General features: G+C 43.1%; 1 protein-coding gene across 1 annotated transcript in view; it reads left to right on the top strand.

Annotated features, from left to right (window-relative positions):
• LOC139276884 (ankyrin repeat domain-containing protein SOWAHA-like) overlaps positions 1 to 20,821 on the top strand; it is a 96,730-nt gene that overhangs the window by 43,376 nt on the left and 32,533 nt on the right. The window contains exon 6 of the mRNA XM_070894882.1: positions 14,756 to 14,818. Coding sequence (XP_070750983.1) covers positions 14,756 to 14,818 — 63 coding nt within the window. The remainder of the gene's footprint in view (positions 1 to 14,755; positions 14,819 to 20,821) is intronic.

Below are 20,821 nucleotides of genomic sequence, written 5' to 3'. Positions count from 1 at the left end.
CAGGCCATGCTGATATGAAGGGCATGACAGATGAGCCTGATCTGTTCTCACTTGACATCCACACACACCCTTTCCTGTTGAAGGTCACTGGCTGATTTCTCTCACCTCAAGCTCAGTGCCGAGGCCACTTGTAATGCCCCAACTACTCCTCAGGCTCAGTCTGCTAACATGGTACACACCATGACTTTCAAATGAATATTGATGACTTTTGAAGAAAAATTATATTAATGTCATTTCTTTCATCCACTTGTGTTGTGCTGTTACTCAGACAAGATTTTTTTTTAAAAGCCATCTCGTTTCAATATATGGTGCAAAAAAGTACTTTACAAAAATGTAATGTTAAAACTGTTTTGCAATATCTTAAATAGAACAACGTTGAGTGTGTTTCAAGGCCATAACACATTTGAGGGATTCGGATGATTTTGATATTTTGTTTACCAAAAAGCAAAGAAATGAATATGCTGGAAATCTGAAACAAAAACAGAAAATATTGGAAACATTTAGCAGGCCAGTTAGCATCCGTGGAGAGAACAGAGAAACCAGCAAAACATTGGAATAATCAAATATGGAGCTAACAAAAGCATGCATTAGGGTTTCAGGAGCAGAAGGTCTGAGGCAGGGTTGGGGACGGGCGATGTTACGGAGGTGAAAGTAGGCGGTCTTGCGATGGAGAGGATATGAGGTCGGAAGCTCAGCTCGAGTTCATTAGGATGCTGTGGTTGCAAACAAACTGATTCAGCCAGAGGCAGTGATCAGGGAGGGGCATGCAATAGGTAGCGAGGGAATGGATTTTGTCTCGTGGTTCAAAGACAATGGCATTGGTCTTCCCAATGTTTAATTTGATTAAATTGTGGCTCATCAAATGGATGGATATCGGACAAGTCGTCTGACAACGAGGCAGTGGAGGGGTTGAGAGAGGTGGTAGTGAGGTAGAGCTGGGAGTCATTGGTGTACATATGGAACCTGATATCATGCCTTTGGATGATGTCACCAAGGGGCAGCTAGAAGAGGAACAAAACAGGTGAATATCAAGGATGCAGACTGTCCTGGAAGAATGGTATTGTGATGGGGCCTCTCCATTCTAAGTTCCAACCCATCCCTCACCAACCCCCCTCCCAAAATGGCAGCATGCCCATCCCAAACTACCAGTATGCCCTCCTGAAAAAAAATTGGGAGCTATAGATAAGGCTCTTGGGGGGACTCAACTTTGCAAACTTTCCATTATTACCACCACTGTCTCAGCTATTCACACATTCTCTGTCTCTTGTAAATGTCTTTATTTTCTCTTACCTTGTCTCTGTGAGCCATTTAACCATCTTCCAGCACTTCACCACTATTTCTCACGTATGTTTGTTTTTTTTCCTTCCCCCGTCCCTTTATAAACATAGAAAATAGGAGCAGTAGCAGGCCATTCGGCCGTTCGAGTCTGCACTGCCATTCAATATGATCATGGCTGATCCTCTATCTCAACACCATATTCCCTCTTTTCCCCCATGCCCCTTGATGCCTCTTGTTTCTAGAAATCTATCGATCTCCCTCTTAAATATATTCAGTGACTTGGCCTCCACAGCCTTCTGTGGTAGAGAATTCCACAGGTTCACCACCCTCTGAGTGAAAAAATTTCTCCTCATCTCAGTCTTAAATTTCCTACCCCGTATCCTGAGACTGTGCTAGACTTCCCAGCCAGGGGAAACATCCTCCCTGCATCCAGTCTATCCAATCCAATCAGAATTTTATACGTTTCAATGAGATCCACTCTCATTCTTTTAAACTCTAGTGAATACAGGCCTAGTCGACCCAATTGGTGAGAGGGGAGCGACCTGTCAAAAGCCCAGCGGGAGATCGAGAGCCAGCGGCAGTTGGTGAGAGGGGAGCGACCTGTCAAAAGCCCAGCGGGAGATCGAGAGCCAGCGGCAGTTGGTGAGAGGGGAGCGACCTGTCAAAAGCCCAGCGGGAGATCGAGAGCCAGCGGCAGTTGGTGAGAGGGGAGCGACCTGTCAAAAGCCCAGCGGGAGATCGAGAGCCAGCGGCAGTTGGTGAGAGGGGAGCGACCTGTCAAAAGCCCAGCGGGAGATCGAGAGCCAGCGGCAGTTGGTGAGAGGGGAGCGACCTGTCAAAAGCCCAACGGGAGATCGAGAGCCAGCGGCAGTTGGTGAGAGGGGAGCGACCTGTCAAAAGCCCAACGGGAGATCGAGAGCCAGCGGCAGTTGGTGAGAGGGGAGCGACCTGTCAAAAGCCCAGCGGGAGATCGAGAGCCAGCGGCAGTTGGTGAGAGGGGAGCGACCTGTCAAAAGCCCAGCGGGAGATCGAGAGCCAGCGGCAGTTGGTGAGAGGGGAGCGACCTGTCAAAAGCCCAGCGGGAGATCGAGAGCCAGCGGCAGTTGGTGAGAGGGGAGCGACCTGTCAAAAGCCCAGCGGGAGATCGAGAGCCAGCGTACCGGTGCAGCTACAGCGGGAGAGAAAGCAAAATAGAAGTAGAAAGTAATCAAAAAGTGACGTCACAGCCAATGTGGTAAGTGATTGGCTGGTGATTGGTGAGTAGCTTTTCTTTTCTTTTTTATATCAGTAAGTGAACTGCAACATTGTTATTACCAATTTAAGGGTATCTAAGGTTAAGACATGGCAGGAGAGCTCGGCCATGTGATATGCTCCTCCTGTACCATGTGGGAACTCGGGGACACTTCAGGTGTCCCTGGGCGCTACGTGTGTGGGAAGTGTATCCGCCTCGAGCTCTTGACGGTCCGCGTTGCGGAATTGGAGCTGAGGGTGGATTCACTCTGGAGCATCCACGATGCTGAGAATGACGTGAGTATCACGTGTAGTGAGTTGGTCTTACCGCAGGAGAAAGGTCCACAGCCAGATAGGGAATGGAAGACCAGCAGGAAGGGCAGTGCAAGAAAGATAGTGCAGGGGTCCCCTGTGGTCATCCCCCTGCAAAACAGATACACTGCTTTGAGTACTGTTGGGGAGGATGACTCATCAGGGGAGGGCAGCAGCAGCCAAGTTCATGGCACCGTAGCTGGCTCTGCTGCAAAGGAGGGCAGGAAAAAGAGTGGGAGCGCGATAGTGATAGGGGATTCGATGGTGAGGGGAATAGATAGGCGTTTCTGCGGACGCAACCGAGACTCCAGGATGGTATGTTGCCTCCCTGGTGCAAGGGTCAAGGATGTCTCGGAGCGGGTGCAGGACATTCTGAAATGGGAGGGAGAACAGCCAGTTGTCGTGGTGCACATTGGTACCAACGACATAGGTAAAAAAAGGGATGAGGTCCTACGAAAAGAATTTAAGGAGCTAGGAGCTAAATTAAAAAGTAGGACCTCAAAAGTAGTAATCTCGGGATTGCTACCAGTGCCACGTGCTAGTCAGAGTAGGAATCGCAGGATAGCGCAGATGAATACATGGCTTGAGCAGTGGTGCAGCAGGGAGGGATTCAAATTCTTGGGGCATTGGAACCAATCTGGGGGAGGTGGGACCAGTACAAACCGGACGGTCTGTACCTGGGCAGGTCCGGAACCAATGTCCTAGGGGGAGTGTTTGCTAGTGCTGTTGGGGAGGAGTTAAACTAATATTGCAGGGGGATGGGAACCTATACAGGGAGACAGAGGGAGACAAAAATGAGGCAAAAGCAAAAGACAGAAAGGAGATGAGGAAAAGTGGAGGGCAGAGAAACCCAAGGCAAAGAACAAAAAGGGCCACTGTACAGCAAAATTCTAGAAGGACAAAGGGTGTTAAAAAAGCAAGCCTGAAGGCTTTGTGTCTTAATGCAAGGAGTATCCGCAATAAGGTGGATGAATTAACTGTGCAAATAGATGTTAACAAATATGATGTGATTGGGATTACGGAGACGTGGCTCCAGGATGATCAGGGCTGGGAACTCAACATCCAGGGGTATTCAACATTCAGGAAGGATAGAATAAAAGGAAAAGGAGGTGGGGTAGCATTGCTGGTTAAAGAGGAGATTAATGCAATAGTTAGGAAAGACATTAGCTTGGATGATGTGGAATCTATATGGGTAGAGCTGCAGAACACTAAAGGGCAAAAATCGTTAGTGGGAGTTGTGTACAGACCTCCAAACAGTAGTAGTGATGTTGGGGAGGGCATCAAACAGGAAATTAGGAGTGCATGCAATAAAGGTGCATTAGTTATAATGGGTGACTTTAATATGCACATAGATTGGGCTAGCCAAACTGGAAGCAATACGGTGGAGGAGGATTTCCTGGAATGCATAAGGGATGGTTTTCTAGACCAATATGTCGAGGAACCAACTAGGGGGGAGGCCATCTTAGACTGGGTGTTGTGTAATGAGAGAGGATTAATTAGCAATCTCATTGTGCGAGGCCCCTTGGGGAAGAGTGACCATAATATGGTGGAATTCTGCATTAGGATGGAGAATGAAACAATTAATTCAGAGACCATGGTCCAGAACTTAAAGAAGGGTAACTTTGAAGGTATGAGGCATGAATTGGCTAAGATAGATTGGCTAATGATACTTAAGGGGTTGACTGTGGATGGGCAATGGCAGACATTTAGAGACCGCATGGATGAATTACAACAATTGTACATTCCTGTCTGGCGTAAAAATAAAAAAGGGAAGGTGGCTCAACCGTGGCTATCTAGGGAAATCAGGGATAGTATTAAAGCCAAGGAAATGGCATACAAATTGGCCAGAAATAGCAGCGAACCTGGGGACTGGGAGAAATTTAGAACTCAGCAGAGGAGGACAAAGGGTTTGATTAGGGCAGGGAAAATGGAGTACGAGAAGAAGCTTGCAGGGAACATTAAGGCGGATTGCAAAAGTTTCTATAGGTATGTAAAGAGAAAAAGGTTAGTAAAGACAAACGTAGGTCCCCTGCAGTCAGAATCAGGGGAAGTCATAACGGGGAACAAAGAAATGGCAGACCAATTGAACAAGTACTTTGGTTCAGTATTCACTAAGGAGGACACAAACAACCTTCCGGATATAAAAGTGGTCAGAGGGTCTATTAAGGAGGAGGAACTGAGGGAAATCTTTATTAGTCGGGAAATTGTGTTGGGGAAATTGATGGGATTGAAGGCCGATAAATCCCCAGGGCCTGATGGACTGCATCCCAGAGTACTTAAGGAGGTGGCCTTGGAAATAGCGGATGCATTGACAGTCATTTTCCAACATTCTATTGACTCTGGATCAGTTCCTATCGAGTGGAGGGTAGCCAATGTAACCCCACTTTTTAAAAAAGGAGGGAGAGAGAAAGAAGGGAATTATAGACCAGTCAGCCTGACCTCAGTAGTGGGTAAAATGATGGAATCAATTATTAAGGATGTCATAGCAGCGCATTTGGAAAATGGTGACATGATAGGTCCAAGTCAGCATGGATTTGTGAAAGGGAGATCATGCTTGACAAATCTTCTGGAATTTTTTGAGGATGTTTCCAATAAAGTGGACAAAGGAGTACCAGTTGATGTGGTATATTTGGACTTTCAGAAGGCTTTCGACAAGGTCCCACACAGGAGATTAATGTGCAAAGTTAAAGCACATGGGATTGGGGGTAGTGTGCTGACGTGGATTGAGAACTGGTTGTCAGACAGGAAGCAAAGAGTAGGAGTAAATGGGTACTTTTCGGAATGGCAGGCAGTGACTAGTGGGGTACCGCAGGGTTCTGTGCTGGGGCCCCAGCTGTTTACATTGTACATTAATGATTTAGACGAGGGGATTAAATGTAGTATCTCCAAATTTGCGGATGACACTAAGTTGGATGGCAGTGTGAGCTGCGAGGAGGATGCTATGAGGCTACAGAGTGACTTGGATAGGTTAGGTGAGTGGGCAAATGCGTGGCAGATGAAGTATAATGTGGATAAATGTGAGGTTATCCACTTTGGTGGTAAAAACAGAGAGACAGACTATTATCTGAATGGTGACAGATTAGGAAAAGGGAAGGTGCAACGAGACCTGGGTGTCATGGTACATCAGTCATTGAAGGTTGGCATGCAGGTACAGCAGGCGGTTAAGAAAGCAAATGGCATGTTGGCCTTCATAGCGAGGGGATTTGAGTACAGGGGCAGGGAGGTGTTGCTACAGTTGTACAGGGCCTTGGTGAGGCCACACCTGAAGTTTTGTGTACAGTTTTGGTCTCCTAACTTGAGGAAGGACATTCTTGCTATTGAGGGAGTGCAGCGAAGATTCACCAGACTGATTCCCGGGATGGTGGGACTGACCTATCAAGAAAGACTGGATCAACTGGGCTTGTATTCACTGGAGTTCAGAAGAGTGAGAGGGGACCTCATAGAAACGTTTAAAATTCTGACGGGTTTGGACAGGTTGGATGCAGGAAGAATGTTCCCAATGTTGGGGAAGTCCAGAACCAGGGGTCACAGTCTAAGGATAAGGGGTAAGCCATTTAGGACCGAGATAAGGAGAAACTTCTTCACCCAGAGAGTGGTGAACCTGTGGAATTCTCTACCACAGGAAGTAGTTGAGGCCAATTCACTAAATATATTCAAAAGGGAGTTAGATGAAGTCCTTACTACTCGGGGGATCAAGGGGTATGGCGTGAAAGCAGGAAGTGGGTACTGAAGTTTCATGTTCAGCCATGAACTCATTGAATGGCGGTGCAGGCTAGAAGGGCTGAATGGCCTGCTCCTGCACCTATTTTCTATGTTTCTATGTTTCTAATCTCTCCTCATACGACAGTCCTGCCAACCCAGGAATCAGTCTGGTGAACCTTCGCTGCACTCCCTTTATGGCAAGTATATCCTTGGGTAAGGGACCAAAACTGCACACAATACTCCAGGTGCGGTCTCACTAAGGCCCTGTATAACTGTAGTAAAACATCCTTGTTCCTGTTCTCTTATCCTCTTGCAATGAAAGCCAACATACCATTTGCCTTCCTAACTGCTTGCTGCACCTGCATATCTGCTTTCAATGACTGGTGCACAAGGACACCCAGGTCCCTCTGTACATCGATACTTCCCAAGCCATCACCATTTAAATAATACTTCGTCCTTATGTTTTTCCTACCAAAGTGGATAACTTCACATTTATCCACATTATACTGCATCTGCCATGTGTTTGCCCACTTACTCAATCTATCTAAATCGCTTTGTAGCATCTTTGCATCCTCCTCAACTCACAATCCCACCTAGTTTTGTGTCATCTGCAAACTTGGAAATATTACATTTGGTTCCCTCATCCAAATCATTTATATTATTTATATTATATTATTTTTATATTATATGTATTAAATACATATATATATATATATATATAATATTATTTATATTATATAAATATATATATATTATATATATATATTATATATATATTTATATTTTATATTATATTATATATATTATATATATTTATATTATATTTATATTATATATATATTATTTATATTATATTTATAATACCCCACTAGTCACTGCCCGCCAACCCGAAAAAGACCTGTTTCCTGTCAGTTAACCAATTTCCAGTCCATGCCAATACATGACTCCCAATCCCATGTGCTTTAATTTTGCATACTAACCTCTTATGTGGGACTTTATCAAAGGCCTTCTGAAAATCCAAATACACTACATCCACTGGTTCTCCCTACCTATTCTATCAGATACATCTTCAAAAAACTCCAGTAGCTTTGTCAAACATGATTTTCCTTTCATAAATCCATGTTGACTTTGTTTAATCCTGTTGATATTATCTAAATATGCCATTATCACATCCTTTATAATAGACGCTAGCATTTTCCTTACTACTGATGTTGGGCTAACTGGTCTGTAGTTACCCGTTTTCTCTCTCCCTCCTTTTTTAAATAGTGAGGTTACATGTGCCACCCTCCAATCTGCAGGAGCTGTTCCATAATGTCTAGAATTTTGGAAGATGACAACCAATGCATCTGCTATTTCCATGGCTACCTCTTTAATACTCTGGGATGCAGATCATCAAGCCCTGGGGATTTATCTGCCTTCAGTCCCATTAGTTTCTCCAACACTATTTTCTTACTAATAATCATTTCCTTTAAGTCCTCTTGCTCACTAGACCCTTGGTTCCCTAGCATTTCTGGGACGTTATTTGTGTCCTCTTTCGTGAAGACCGAACCGAAGTATTTATTTATTTGTTCTGCCATTTCCTTGATCCCCATTACAAATTCTCCCGTTTCTGTCTGTAAAGGACCTACATTTGTCTTCACTAATCATTTTCTTTTTACATACTTGTAGAAACTTTTGCAGTCGGTTTTTCTGTTCCTTGCAAGTTTACTCTCATACACTCTTGGTCCTTTTTTGCTGAATTCTAAACTGCTCCCAATCCTCAGACTTGCTACTTTTTCTGGCAACTTTGTTTAACTTCTCTTTGTTCCTTTTTTAAATGCTGTTCATTGTCATATCTTCCAGTTCTGACAAAGGGTCTACACCTAAAACGCTAACATCTGTTCTCTCTCTATAAATGCTGACTGACATTTTCGGTATTTTTTTTCAAGAATTTGGTAGTCTTTCTGCTTTAGCTTAAATGTATGTTATAAAGTGATTAGGCTGTTTTTATAGTTGCAGTGCTTATGCTGCTGTAGTGTCGTCATGGTTGTGCATCGTGCTATTCCTTGACACAACAGACTTCTTAGGGTGGCATTAGTTATGATGTCAAAATGGGAGGGCAATGTACAACAGCACTTATAACAAAAAGTCCATCAATATCTTGTGATAATGGGAGGAAAGGACAGTGATATAGGTATGAAATTAGGAATTTCAGCACTGAAATCTATTTACCACTGCATTGGGAAGTGACATTTAGGTGTCTTTTTCTGATGCTCCTTGAGGGTTAAATGAACTGCTGATCTCAGTGTGAAACATTCACTACATTCGTCCACAGAAAACTAATTCTAAATTTAACAGGGGAGGTGTGTCAAAAATCACCCTGGAGCCTACATTACGTGAAACTACAGTGGTAAGTTTCCCAGTGGACACATAATACAGTAACTACTGATGATTATTACTGTATGTGTATTTTGGCTATAAAGGTAACGAATGAATCTAACACTGATATTATTAATCATGTGGTGCTATTTTACTGGAGTTTAAATACTATTTTAAGTCCTTCATGAAATTGCTCTCATTTGCCAGTTCAAAAATAAAACCACAAGTTAAAGGAAGAGATTTATTTTACATTTAAATAAGAAAAAAGTCATACAAGTAATGGGTAGTGACAGCTGTGATACCTATTTTCTTTTCACTTGTGCAAAAGAACTATAACTCCTATATAAAAGCTGATCCGCACTATATATGGTAGATAGGTGAACACTGTATTGAGTCTGTATGGAGAATGTCCCAACTAGTCTGATCATGTCGAGAGCAAGTTACATTTTCCTCTCTGGTGGAAATGATTAATGCAACAGAATTAAGAATGCTCACCACAACAATAACTTGCATTTATATAGCACTGTTAACATAGAGAAAATGTCCCAAGGCTTAACACAAGTAGACAGTTCAGATTGAGTAAACCCATATAGTTTCATTTGATCTTTGTTTTTACTTATTTTTCTCGTATGGTGGTTTTTCACACAATATTTCCTCATATTTGATCAATTTTTCTTAAGGGAAATTTAACCAGGTTAAGGAAATTCTGCAAGTTGATGGTAATTTGGTAATGCTAGCACTCCAATGCAGAATAAAGTGCAGCAAGATTGCATCAAAGAATTCTCCTGTGAAAAGATGTTGAATCTGAACCGATAACTATCGTTGATTATATTGCTTCCAGTTTTGTCAGTGTTAAATATAGGGAGAAAAGTACATTACTGAGACAATATTAAAATATCATCATTAGTAACAAACAAATTCTTGACCTTGCTGCACAAAAAAAAGTACATTAAAGTTCCCATTATTTTTCATTGGTGAGCCAGTGACTTTAATTTTCATAATGGAAATGTTTGTAAAGTTGCCTTTTTTTTAGTAAAAGTTTTAAATACCAGTTAAGCATGGTTTGAGGCGTGAATTGGCTAGAATAGACTGGCAAATGATACTTAAAGGGTTGCCGGTGGATAGGCAATGGCAAACATTTAAAGATCACATGTATGAACTTCAGCAATTGTACATCCCTGTCTGGAGTAAAAATAAAACGGGGAAGATGGCTCAACCGTGGCTATCAAGGGAAATTAAGGATAGTGTTAAATCCAAGGAAGAGGCATATAAATTGGCCAGAAAAAGCAGCAAACCTGAGGACTGGGAGAAATTTAGAATTCAACAGAGGAGGACTAAGGGTTTAATTAAGAGGGGGGAAATAGAGTACGAGAAGAAGCTTGCCGGGAATATAAAAACTGACTGCAAAAGCTTTTATAGATATGTGAAGAGAAAAAGATTAGTGAAGACAAACGTAGGTCCCTTGCAGTCGGATTCAGGTGAATTTATAATGGGGAACAAAGAAATGGCAGACCAATTGAACAATACTTTGGTTCTGTCTTCACGAAGGAAGACACAAATAACCTTCCGGAGGTACTTGGGGATCGAGGGTCTAGTGAGAAGGAGGAACTGAAGGATATCCTTATTAGGCGGGAAATTCTGTTAGGGGAATTGATGGGATTGAAGGCCGATGAATCCCCAGGGCCTGAATAGTCTGCATCCCAGAGTACTTAAGGAAGTGGCCCTAGAAATAGTGGATGCATTGGTGATCATTTTCCAACATTCTATTGACTCTGGATCAGTTCCTATGACTGGAGGGTAGCTAATGTAATGCCATTTTTAAAAAGGGAGGGAGAGAGAAAGCGGGTAATTATAGACCAGTTAGCCTAACATCCGTAGTGGGAAAAATGTTGGAATCAATTATTAAGGATGAAATAGCAACACATTTGAAAAGCAATGACAGGATCGGTCCAAGTCAGCATAGATTTATGAAGGGGAAACCATGCTTGACAAATCTTCTGGAATTTTTTGAGGATGTAACTAGTAGATTGGACAAGGGAGAACCAGTGGATGTGGTGTATTTGGACTTTCAAAAGACTTTTGACAAGGTCCCACACAAGCGACTGGTGTGCAAAATCAAAGCACATGGTATTGGGGGCAATATACTAATGTAGACAGAGAACTGGTTGGCAGACAGGAAGCAGAGAGAAGGGAAAAACGAGTCCTTTTCAGAATGGCAGGCAGTGACTAGTGGAGTGCCACAGGGCTCGGTGCTAGGACCCCAGCTCTTTACAATATACATCATTGATTTAGATGAAGGAATTGAGTGTAATATCTCCAAGTTTGCAGATGACACTAAACTGGGTGGCGGTGTGAGCTGTGAGGGGGACGCTAAGAGGCTGCAGGGTGACTTGGACAGATTAGGTGAGTGGGCAAATGCATGACACATGCAGTATAATGTGGATAAATGTGAGGTTATCCACTTTGAGGGCAAAAACGCAAAGACAGAATATTATCTGAATGGCAGCAGATTAGGAAAAGGGGAGTTGCAACGAGACCTGGGTGTCATGGTACATCAGTCATTGAAAGTTGGCATACAGGTACACCAGGCGGTGAAGAAGGCAAATGGTATGCTGGCCTTCATAGATAGGGGATTTGAGTATAGGAGCAGGGAGGTCTTACTGCAGTTGTACAGGGCCTTAGTGAGGCCTCACCTGGAATATTGTGTTCAGTTTTGGTCTCCTAATCTGAGGAAGAACGTTCTTGCTATTGAAGGTTCACCAGACTGATTCCCGGGATGGCTGGACTGACATATGAGGAGAAACTGGATCAACTGGGCCTTTATACATTGGCGTTTACAAGGATGAGAGGGGATCTCATAGAAACATACAAGATTCTGACTGGATGTGACAGATTAGATGCGGGTAGAATGTTCCCGATGTTGGGGAAGTCCAGAACCAGGGGACACAGTCTTAGGATAAGAGGTAGGCCATTTAGGACTGAGATGAGGAGAAACTTCTTCACTCAGAGAGTTGTTAACCTGTGGAATTCCTTGCCGCAGAGAGTTGTTGATGCCAGTTCATTGGATATATTCAAGAGGGAGTTAGATATGGCCCTTACGGCTAAGGGGATCAAAGGGTATGGAGACAAAGCAGGAAAGGGGTACGGAGGTGAATGATCAGCCATGATCTTATTGAATGATGGTGCAGGCTCAAAGGGCCGAATGGCCTACTCCTGCACCTATTTTCTACGTTTCTATACAAGGCTAGAAATTGACCAGCCTTGCACCCATTTTTTTGGTGATGTTTCGCCTTTTTTGACGGTAAACGGTACTCTTCTAAATTGGCCAAAGTTATGCTTCAGCGGTTTTGAAACATCGCTGAAAAGCGGACCGCCAGCGTGCAACACCATAAAAATGCGACCGCTTAAAATTGCGCACCCATAGTTAGGAAGAAAGAAAACACCCGAGAAAACCCAGTGGTGCAGCCCCAGAAACAGCAGTAAGTATGAAGACCTGCAAAAAAAAAGTAAGTTAAGTTTTTATTTTTTAATTCCTTTTCAGTGATTCGCTAGATAAGTGTTTTGTGAATGTTTGTGATTTTTTTTTTGCTTTTTTTTTGTGTTTTTTCCCTCCTCCCAGAGCCTTTGTCGTTTTAGCTGTAATAGGCTTCGGGCTAAAGTTGACGAGGGCCACCGTTTCCATCGTGAATCCTCGTGCAATGCTGATTTTTACCGTCTGGCGCATTTTGTTGCCAATTTTACCCCTTTAACGGTATTTTTGGCTACAAATGCCAGAGGGAAAACACTATCACCAAAAGACAAATTTCTAGACCACAGTGTTTTAAAATCTAATTTTTAAGAGTGGTTCGAAAAAAATAGGATCCCCACAGTTGAATAGCTTGTCGACACTTTCTTTATTTGCACATGAAGAATAACCACTTGACCATGTTTGAAGGTTGCTAGCACCCATGGAACTGTACTCCAGCACTGAGGAGGAATGAGGGGAGGGAATGAGGGTGTCAGGGCATGATTGGTTTCATTATTTTGTGTATTCACAGTTCTGACCTAAATCAGTATTATTAAAAAATGTTTATATCAAATTTTGGATTATTTCACCATGTACCTCCCTTCAGTCTTTTGTTAAACATGCAATAGTAAATTCGTCAAAAATGGTAAATTAAAGTAAAAATTAAATTCCTTTCTAAAGAAAACTATATCAATCATTGACAGTGAATGACTAGAACATGCATGGGGATCAGCAGTTTACAAATGAAAGCCATTTTGTGGCTGTTACTGCTGTGACTTAATTTCCTTAAATGACTAATCCTGAATGTTATCATGTTGATCCTGAGTAATTGTCATCAGTGCTTGAAGCCTTTAACAAAATTCTTTTAGTTCAATTTCAAAGTGTGAGTAGAGTTCTATATGATTCCTTTCAAAAGATTTAAATCTATAATCAGCAAAATGCATTCTGAAAAAAGCAATATTTTTGAATTTATTTAGATTTGAATGGCCATGTAGGTTGTCTTTTTATTTTCAATATTTTCATTAAGCCAAGTTTAATTAAAATATTTAAGGTGTATGTAGGCACCTTTAGTAATGACTCCACGAGGCAGGGTTTGGTACTTAAACTGTGTAGGCCTGCGGTCCTTTATTAGCAGTTCCCAAGTGCTGACAACAAGCTGTGTGTTCCTTTTTTATACTGGGTTACCTGCCGTGTGCAGGCAACCCCTGGGTCTCCAGCAACAGCACCCTCTAGTGTACCAGCAAGGTATATACAGTACAAGGGTACATTCAATATTGCATGACAGTGTTACAGAGAACAGGCATGCCTACACAACAGAGATAGATGGACATTTGAGAGATCAGGGAGTCGAGAGTTATGGGAAGAGGGCAGGGAAGTGGAGTTGAGGCCAAATTCAGAACAGCCATGATCTTATTGAATGGCGGAGCAATTTCAAGGGGCCAGATGGCTTACTTATGCTCCTATTTCTTATGTAATATATGATTGCCTGATAGTTTTACATGAACCATTGCGTGTAGAACAGTTCATGTTAATAGAATGATAAATAATATTCTTAGTATGAGATTACTAAAGAATAAATCAAAGTTTTTGAATAAGAATTTTTCATTATGGAGCCAAGTAAATTGAAAGGGTAAAGAAGGATATTGTACAAAGCAAAATAATTTACTTACCTTTTGTGCGCTTACAGTATTTTTGGTAGGTAAAATTTATTTTGCTAGCATTGAACCACAATCTCATTAAGTTCACATTTCAGATCAGAATGCGGTCTTTGCACTCAGCTGTTATTAGCCATGGGCTCTAATTGAATGGCTCTGTTCATGCAAGAGGGACCATGTTTATTCATAATAGAAAAGAAAGAAAAACTTGCATTTATGTCGTGGCTTTTGCGACGAACGGCAGTCCTAAAGCCAATAAAGTACTTTTGAAGTGTAGTCACTGTTGTAATGTAGGAAACGCAAGCTGGAAATTTGCGCACAGCAAGCTCCCACAAACAGCAATGTGATAGTGACCAGATAATCTGTTTTGTAGAGATGTTGAAGTGGTCTGAAGCTGACACTGCCTTGTACTAAGTCACCTGTGTTAATAGCAGACTTTGCCAAGAGAATTAACACTAGTGTCCGGTCGGGGTAAATGGAATCAACATATTATCACTAAAACATTTTGCAATAGTGGTTTGCTCCTGAAAGAGTCTTGCATGACTCTTAATGGCAAACCTACTGTTTTTGAATTAGGTATACCTAGTACAGTACTAGCATTAGACATAAATTAAAGGAGAAAAGTTCTGTTGTAAAATGAGTGATACGTACTTAAAAAATGTATCCGCAGCATTTGTCAGTGAAAACTTTTATATTAATGTTTTGTATTTTTCAGGAAGACACAGAGCAAAATGGATTTGAAGATGGCAGTGGAAGTATGGGTTCACCATCTGTTGCTGTAAGTATTGATGCTTTTACGATGTATATTTTTGTCATTTTGTTTTATTGTATATTTTCAGTTTACCACAGTCTTGTTTTCTGATTCAAATCCTCAAATTTCTAAAACTTTTATTATTTTACTAGGTCATGTCACTTCATGTATGTAGCAAAGTTGTTCCGAATTAAATTGAGTAAAAAATAAAAGTTGCCATTTCAGATTGGTAGAATTGAATATATTGTTTATGAAAATGCATTTTTTTTTTAAATGCAGTTTTATGCTGAGCTAACTTAAGCATTTTCTACTGTAAAACAGCAGAGGTGTGAACTACAGAAGAGTTCACTTGCTCTTGTTCCTATGTTCCTCGAACTTTGGATGCATAATTGGAAACTGCAGATCGCTGCACATACACACTCCAAGCAATAAATGAAGCTGTCTGGCCACCAATACATGAAGAACTGCTCACTAGTCACCAGTGAAGTTTTTAAACAATGAAAAGAACTAACAAAATTGTTTAAATTATTCCATTTAAATGGAATTATTTCCCGATTGCTTAGTGGGTGAATGCACCTCCGTGCTTCCCATGCTGTGACTTGCACTCTGACCCATTGGGGAGTTGAATCAATAGTGTTCACACCACATTGTTGTGCAGTTCTTCCTTTTTTTTAACAAAAATGAAGATAAAATAATGATTTTGATGCAACAGGGCATCCAATGACATCTGCTGTTAGTTAGACTTGCCTCTGCAGCCTTCAACTCAAAACCAATTTTCCCATAAAGTTGCTGAAAGTGCAAGCCAATGACGTGCAGCCTGAGAAACAGGGCATCTGGGACCTGAGTGAACAGAATAACCAACAGGGTATCTCCTTAACCAATGCGATTTAAGGATTGGGACATAAACAGTGGAAGGACTGAAAGGGAAGTTAAAATAAAGGGAGTGAATTCAATCAGGTACAGAAAAGGAAATTAAGATTGGATTAAGGGAGAGGGAAAAAAGGACAGAAAGGGAAAGTAAGAAACTTTTTTTAAGTTTGAAATTCAAACCTGAAGGAATGAGACTCCACACTTGTAATAGTTAATTTTCAGTACCAGAGGTGTTAATTGGCAGTCATTAACACTTATGGCAGCATTAAAGAGGTGCTTACGCTTGTAATTACGAGTTCTAAATACCTGTGGCGGGTTTAGTTCATATCTACAGTGCAGATACAGCAACTTCATGATATTTAATGCTTGTCAATGGTGAGGCAAACAACAACAAGTTTTATTTATATAGCGCATTAATGTAGTCAAATGTCTCTAGGCGCTTCACAGCAGTGTTATAAGACAAAACAGATAAATTTGACACCGAGCCACATAAGAAATTACGGCAGATGACCAAAAGCTTGATCAAAGTGGTGGGGTTTTAAGGAGAGTCTTAAAGGAGGAAGGAGAGATAGAGAGGCGGAGAGGTTTAGGGAGGGAGTTCCAGAGCTTAGGGCCCAAACAGCTGAAGGCACGGCCACCGATGGTTGAGCAGTTATAATCAGGGATGCTCAAGAGAGCAGAATTTGAGGAGTGTAGACATCTCGTGGGGTTGTAATGCTGAAATAGATTAGAGATAGGGAGGGGTGAAGCCATGGAAGGATTTGTAAACAAGGATGAGAATTTTGAAATCGAGGCGTTGTTTAACCGGGAGCCATTGTAGGTCAGTGAGCATAGGGTGATCGGGACTTGGTGCGAGCTAGGACACAGGCTGTCGAAACAGTCAGCAAAATGCCATTTTTGCAAAACAGGGTTTTTAACATAAAAATTAATGATTACATTTAATTTTTATTTTTAAAACTCTTACGCTGGTAATAGTAAGCTATGCACCTGGTTTTAGCAGGCGTAAAAGTTTGAAGGACATTCGCTAGGCATTAGTTGGGCAAATAGCTCAATCTCTCCCGCACGAGTGTCCATCTCTCTGGAGATGCAGACAATCTGTCGAGAGAAATCTTGACCGATCGGAAAAGCCGATTTTCAGCGTATGTGCATCGCGCCTGAAAACCGGCTTTTGTGAGGCCTTGCCGGCTTCATATGGACCCGGCGAGGCCAGAATTTTCGGCCCATTAGAAAAGCAATATTCAGAGATCACTTCACAGCAGCAAAAATTTTATATTGTTTGTAGAGAGCAATTACTTTGTTGAAAATTGTTTTTAGTAATGTAATCCTGGATTTTCAAGCTTTTTATTTGTTTTGCAAGGACGGAGTGATCGAGGATTGTTTTTTTTGAGGAGAGGCGTGATGACAGCAGATTTGAGGGAGAGGGGAAAGTACCTGAGGAGACCGAATCGTTAACAAGAGTTTGTCTGACATCCAGTTCTGGATGAGCAGAATTTTTTTCCAATTGAATATTAGGAAGACCGAAGCCATTGCCTTTGGTCCCCACCACAAACTCCGTTCCCTAGACACTGACTCCATCCCTCTCCCCAACTCCTGTCTGAGGCTGAACCAGATTGTTCACAACCTTGGTGTCATATTTGACCCTGAAATTAGCTTTCGACCACATATCCGCAGCATTACTCAGACCGTCTATTTCCACCTCCGTAACATCATGCGTCTCCACCTTTGCCTCAAGCTCATCTGCTGCTGCAACCCTCATCCATACCTCTAGACTTGACTATTCCAACGCACTCCTGGCTGGCCTCCCACATTCCACCCTACATAAGCTAGAGGTGATCCAAAACTCGGCTGCTCGTTTCCTAACACGCACCAAGTCCTGCTCGCCCACCTACATTGGCTTCCGGTTATGCAAGGTCGTGATCTCAAAATTCTCGTCCTTATTTTCAAATCCTTCTATGGCCGCTGCCTGTGTCCTCCTGTGCAATGTACAACCAGGCTGCGTTGATCTCCTGGGGAGGTCTCTTCCGTCCATGGAAAGGAAAGAGAACCTCCCTGCGTGCTGTGACTCCCTCCATAAACATATGGAGGGATTCATGGGAGAGCCTAGGTGCAGCCGTATTCCTTTGTGCAGTGCTTGTCCGTATTTGCAGCACCTCAATGCTGCAGAGCACTGACAGCACAAATGTCAAAATTAATTTGTGCATGGTCCCTTTAAGGAAACCGGCTGATGATGTATCATCAAATGACATCATCAGACCCACTTCTTTCAGTTGGCCGGCAAACAGCTAGGTGTGCTTATCAAGCACAATAAGGAGAAAATAATTTTGGGCAGCGGGATGGAGCCAGCTGCGAGGCCAGGACCTGCCACCGACGTCGCCTGCCACGGACCAGTCAAGGTTGGTAAAATTCAGCCTATAGAAATTATAGAACAGAAACATCGATTTGGCTCAACAGTTCTGTGCCAGAGTTTCCTCCCACCCTGCTTCATCTCACCTTATCAGAATATCCTTCTATTCCTTTCTCCCTCATGTACTTATCTAGCCTCCCCTTAAATGCATCTATGCTATTTGCCTGAACTACTCCATGTGGTAACGAGTTCCATGTTCTGATTGCTGTCTGGGTAAAGAAGTTTCTCCTCAATTTCTTACTGGATTTATTTGTCGCAATCTGATACTGGAGAGAGAATTTACTGTACCTATTTGCCAGTCCTTTCTGATTCTCCCAGCGTCCTCATCTGTTTCTCATGTTCTGGGTTTTCTTTTCTGATTCTTTCTCTGATCCAATCTTCCCTTGAACAGTAATTAGCCGCTAATTTAGCTCGGGAATGTATTAACATGGAAACCGGAGGAGGCCGTTCAGCACCTCAAGCCTGTTTCGCCATTCAATTAGATCTTGGCTGATCTGTATCATAATTTCATCTATCCACCTTTGTTGCATAACCTTTAATAGCCTTGTCTACATTTGGTCTCTAATTTAGCCGTTCATACCAAGCTGAGAACTTACACTAAAGAGCTGATTCTTGTAATCGGCAGCGCAGCAGTAAAAGTCTCCTATGATGGAGCAGTGCACGAACTCCCACTATGGATTGTACCAGGAGATGGCCCCACACTGTTCGGCAGACGCTGGCTGGGGAAAATCCGCTGGAACTGGGACGACACTCGAATGCTTTCGTCAGCCAGCGACGCCTCATGTGCCCAGGTTCTGAGCAAGTTTCCGGCATTATTTGAGCCAGGCGTCAGAAGTTTCTCTGGGGCGAAGGTGCAGATCCACCTGGTTCCCGGTACATGACCCATCCACCACAAGGCACGGGCGGTACCATATATGATGCGAGAGAAAGTGGAGATCGAGCTGGACAGGCTGCAACAAGAAGGCATCATCGCACCGGTGAAGTTCAACGAGTGGGCCAGTCCAATTGCTCCGGTCCTCAAGGGCAATGGCACAGTCAGAATTTGTGAGGACTATAAAATAACGATTAACCGTTTTGCGCTGCAGGACCAGTACCCGCTACCCAAGCCAGGCAACCTGTTTGCGACGCTGGCAGGAGGAAAGACGTTCACCAAGTTGGACCTGACCTTGGCCTACATGACGCAGGAGCTGGCGGAATCTTCAAAAGGCCTCACCTGCATCAACACGCACAAAGGTCTGTTCATCTACAATAGATGCCCGTTTGGGATTCGATCGGCTGCGGCTATTTTTCAAAGGAACATGGAGAGTCTGCTAAAGTCGGTCCCGTGCACCGTGGCTTTCCAGGGCGACATATTGATCACAGGTCAGGACACCATCAAACCTGGAAGAGGTTCTAAGTTGGCTAGATCGCGTGGGATTCGGGTTGAAACGCTCGAAGTGTGTTTTCCTGGCACCAGAGGTCGAGTTCTTGGGGAGAAGAATCGCGGCAGCCGGCACCAGACCAACCGATGCCAAGATGGAGGCCATCAAGAACGCGCCAAAACCACAGAACGTGACTGAGCTGTGGTCGTCCCTGGGACTCCTTAATTATTTTGGTAATTTCCTACCCGGGTTAAGCACCTTGCTAGAACCTCTACATGTGTTGCTATGCAAGGGAGATGACTGGGTATGGGGGAAATCATAAGAGGCTACTTTTGAGAAAGCCAGAAATCTGTTATGTTCCAACAAACTGCTTGTTCTGTATGACTCATGTAAACGTTAAGTGCTAGCTTGCGATGCGTCTTCGTACGGAGTCGGGCGTGTGTTACAAAAAGCAAACTAATCGGGAACATCGCAACCGGTCGCCTATGCGTCCAGGAGTTAGTCCTCGGCCGAAAGGGCCTACAACATGTTGAAAAAGAAGCTCTTGCATGCGTTTACGGGGTTAAAAAAAAATGCACCAGTATCTGTTTGGGCTTAAGTTTGAGTTAGAAACTGACTATAAGCCGCTCATATCGCTATTCTCAGAGAGAAAAGGGATTAATACCAATGTCTCTACTCTCATCCAAAGATGGGCGCTCACGCTGTCTGCATATAACTATGTAATCTGCCACAGGCCAGACACACAGAACTGTGCTGATGCTCTCAGTCGGCTACCATTGCCCACGACCGGGGTGGAAATGGCACAGCCTGCAGACTTGCTCTTGGTGATGGATGCATTTGAAAACGAAAAGTCACCCGTTACGGCCCGCCAGATCAGGACCTGGATCAGCCAGGATCCTTTACTGTCCTCGGTAAAAAACTGTGTCCTCCATGGGAGCTGGTCCAGCGTCCCAGCAGAGATGCATGAAGAGATCAAACCGTTCCAGCGGCGCAAAGACGAAATGTACATACAGGCGAACTGTCTTTTGTGGGGTAATCGCGTGGTTTTGCCTAAGAAAGGCAGGGAAACATTCATACGCGACCTACACAGTACCCACCCAGGCATAGTAATGATGAAAGCTATAGCCAGATCCCATGTGTGCTGGCCCGGCATCGATTCAGATTTGGAGTCTTGCGTGCGCCAATGCAAGACTTGCTCTCAACTGAGCAATGCACCCAGGGAGGCACCGCTAAGTTTGTGGTCATGGCCCTCCAAACTGTGGTCTAGGATCCAAGTCGACTTTGCTGGCCCATTTCTAGGCAAAATGTCTTGGTTGTTGTGGATGCTTATTGAAAATGGATTGAGTGTGTAATAATGTCTAAGCACATCCACTGCCACCATTGAAAGCCTACGAG

This window comes from Pristiophorus japonicus, chromosome 12 (genome assembly GCF_044704955.1).
Source record: "Pristiophorus japonicus isolate sPriJap1 chromosome 12, sPriJap1.hap1, whole genome shotgun sequence".
Lineage (NCBI taxonomy): Eukaryota > Metazoa > Chordata > Chondrichthyes > Pristiophoridae > Pristiophorus > Pristiophorus japonicus.
This window is presented reverse-complemented; position numbering and strand designations above follow the sequence as displayed.